At 46.4% G+C, this 2,904-nt stretch overlaps 1 protein-coding gene across 1 annotated transcript in view; it reads left to right on the top strand.

Annotated features, from left to right (window-relative positions):
* Nucleotides 1–384: 384 nt before the first annotated feature.
* PCSK1N (proprotein convertase subtilisin/kexin type 1 inhibitor) overlaps nucleotides 385–2,904 on the top strand; it is a 3,558-nt gene continuing 1,038 nt past the window's right edge. The window contains exons 1-2 of the mRNA XM_008571473.1: nucleotides 385–402; nucleotides 2,782–2,889. Coding sequence (XP_008569695.1) covers nucleotides 385–402; nucleotides 2,782–2,889 — 126 coding nt within the window. The remainder of the gene's footprint in view (nucleotides 403–2,781; nucleotides 2,890–2,904) is intronic.

A 2,904-nucleotide genomic window follows, 5' to 3' on the forward strand; every position in this document is an offset into this window, starting at 1 on the left:
GCCGCCAGTCCGTGCCCAGGCCATGCCGGCGCACCCGAAACCAGGCTCGGCCTCTGCGTGTGTAGGTGGCGTAGTCCAGGAGCCGCGCCCTGCCCACACCTCGGCACCCGGGCCAGCCGGGCCTTGCCCCGCCCGCCGCCTGTGGCGCTGTCCGTTAAGGAAGGGTGTGCGCGCATCGATGTGTGTATTCGTGGTGTGATGACAGCAGTGTGGGGTTGTCGTGTTCTTGTAAGTGTGTGTCCTTTGGTTTGGCCGCTTCTGAGCGTCCTACAGAGGTGCCCCTGTGTGTTCGAGTGCGTAGTGTGTGTAATAATGGGGGTGCTCCTGTGTGTGGCTTTTTTTGTAGGACCGGCTGTTTTCTCAGTGGTACCGTGTGTACGCGTGATGGCGTGGCTCATGGGCGTGTGTTTGTGTGTCTGTGTGATTTCGTTTTGGTTTGGGAGGGAGTGGTCTTTGCATCTCCTTACGCGCTTTTCATGTTGGTTCTGTTGGACCCAGTGCCTGGGATTTTGTATATGTGTTCACGAGGCTGTTTCTCTCTGCTTCTTTGTGGAGCTGTGTCATCATGGGGAGAGGAGCCATGATGTCTCTGCTGCATTGTGCCTTTAAGAGTGGTGCGTGTCCTTGCACCTGGGTGGCTTGACAACTGCTTGAGCAGCTGTGGATGTGAACGGGTGCAGTTCCTTGCGTGTGGATGTGTCAGTGTTGAGTTGTATATGTGACATCTCAGGCCTGTTAGTCTGTGTCAGTGTGTGTGAGGCTGTGATTATGGGTGGTGTGTAATTCCCCCCGGGCTGCGGCGTGGTGGGTGCCAAGCGAGAGCACTTGGAGCAGCATCCTCCTCTAGCTCTTCAGGGATGGGGGATTTTAAAAACTATTAAACATTATATGTGTAACAATATTTAACATATATGTATAACGTAAAGAATAATGATAAAATAACCCCTCTGTGTACCCACCACTCAGCCTAAGAAATAGAGCATGACCAACAGTTAGAAGCCCCTGTGCGCTCCTCCCATGGTAGCCCCTCTCCTCCGTAATCATTATCTTGTATTTCCTTTTCTTTTTCTTTTTTTGGCTGCTGGCCAGTACAGAGATCGAACCCTGGACCTTGGTGTTATCAGTGCCATACTCTAGCCAACTGAGCTAAGATGCCAACCATTATCCTGTCTTTTCTGTCCATCTATCCCTTACTTTTGTTTTTAGCTTATCACATATGTGTATATCTCTAAACAGTCTATTGTTTAGTTTGTTCTGCTTTCAGTCATCATAAAAAGAATCATACTGGGCGTCTGGCTCCTGGTAGTCACAAGGAGTCACTAGGAAGTCCTCGTGGTTTCTGGTAGTCTCAGGCAGTCTGCAGAAGAATTCTAGAACTTACCTGTTTTGGGCTGTACTTCGGCCATGAGATTCATCCACATTGAAGTGTGTGGCTATAATTCAGTTATTTTTTATTGCTTTAAAATATTATATCCTACGAATATATGATGAGTATGTGAGTATATCAGGATTTATATATGCATTCTTAGTATGTCGGTGGACATTTGGTTGTTTCCAGGCTTTCTTTTCTCCGCCCCCCCACCCCACTTTTGTTCTGTTATGAACAGTGCTGCTGTAATCTTTCATGAACTTGTGTCCAGTAGTATACGTGCAAAAGCTATTCTAGGGTGCAACACCCCAGGAGTGGGTCGTAGGATATGTGCATCTTTTTAGACATTGCCAGACTGCTCTTCAAAATTATTTTGTCAATTTAGTGCCCACCAGCAAAGTATGAGAGTTTCCATTTTCTACATTCAACACTTGATATTGGAATTTTTGGTTTTTGTCAGTCTTTTGGACATATTATGCATAGTATCTCACTGGAATTTTAATTTGCATTTCCCTGATTACTAATGAGGTTAACTATTTTTATATGTTACTAACCATTTTTGTTTCCATTTTTGTGAAATATGTGATTGTATATTTTGTCCATTTTTGTCTTTGGTTTTCTCATACTACTTTTTAGAAATTCTTTCTATATTATGTATCCTAATCTTTTATTGACTATTTGTGTTGCAGACATCTTTCCTTTTAAATATATTTCTAGATGTCCTATATGTTCTTTTTCAAGTCTTCATGGTCATTTTTGTGGCCTTTTGTTCCTTGCTCATATATTTGATACCCTCTTTTATTTCTTTAAATTTATTGAAATTGTTTCAACACTGCCTGAACTGAAAATTTGTCATTGGGTAATTTATTCTACAGATAAACTTGCATGCATGCCAAATGATATGTAAACAAGGTTATTCGTATAGGTTCCTATTGTCCTCAATATTAATATAGAAGAATCTACAGGTGTCATATCTATCATCGCCACTCCTTTAAAGAAACCCGGCTGAGGGCCGCGGGGCAAATTCTGAGTCATTAAAGCATCCCTGGAAGGCCAGCCCGTGGCTCACTTGGGAGAGGTGGTGCTGACAACACCAAGTCAAGGGTTAAGATCCCCTTACCGGTCATCTTTAATAAATAAATAAATAAATAAATAAATAAATAAATAAATAAAACATCCCTGGGCTGGGGTGGGGGTGTGCCTGCAGGGGCTTGGTGGTTTTAAGTGTGTCTGGAGATATTTGGGTTTCCAGTGGCCTTAGGGGTGTTGGAATATTTAGGGGGGGCACGGTATCTTTGGTGGCACCTGGGGGTGCTGTAGGTCCACGGAGCCTCCCCTCCTCCTCGGGTTGGGGAGTCTCTGGCTGGGTGTTTACGACATTTTTTCCGCGACCTGACCTCATCTTCCCGCAGGAGCCCCGCAGCCTGAGCGCAGCGTCGCCGCCCATGCCTGAGGCTGGCGCTCCCCGCCGCCTCCGGCGGGGGGTGCCCCGCGGAGAGGGGGCCGGGGCCGGGGCGGGGGTGGGGCGGGGCGGG

The sequence above is a fragment of the Galeopterus variegatus genome, unplaced genomic scaffold (assembly GCF_000696425.1).
Source record: "Galeopterus variegatus unplaced genomic scaffold, G_variegatus-3.0.2 Scaffold688, whole genome shotgun sequence".
In the NCBI taxonomy this organism is placed as follows: Eukaryota; Metazoa; Chordata; class Mammalia; order Dermoptera; family Cynocephalidae; genus Galeopterus; species Galeopterus variegatus.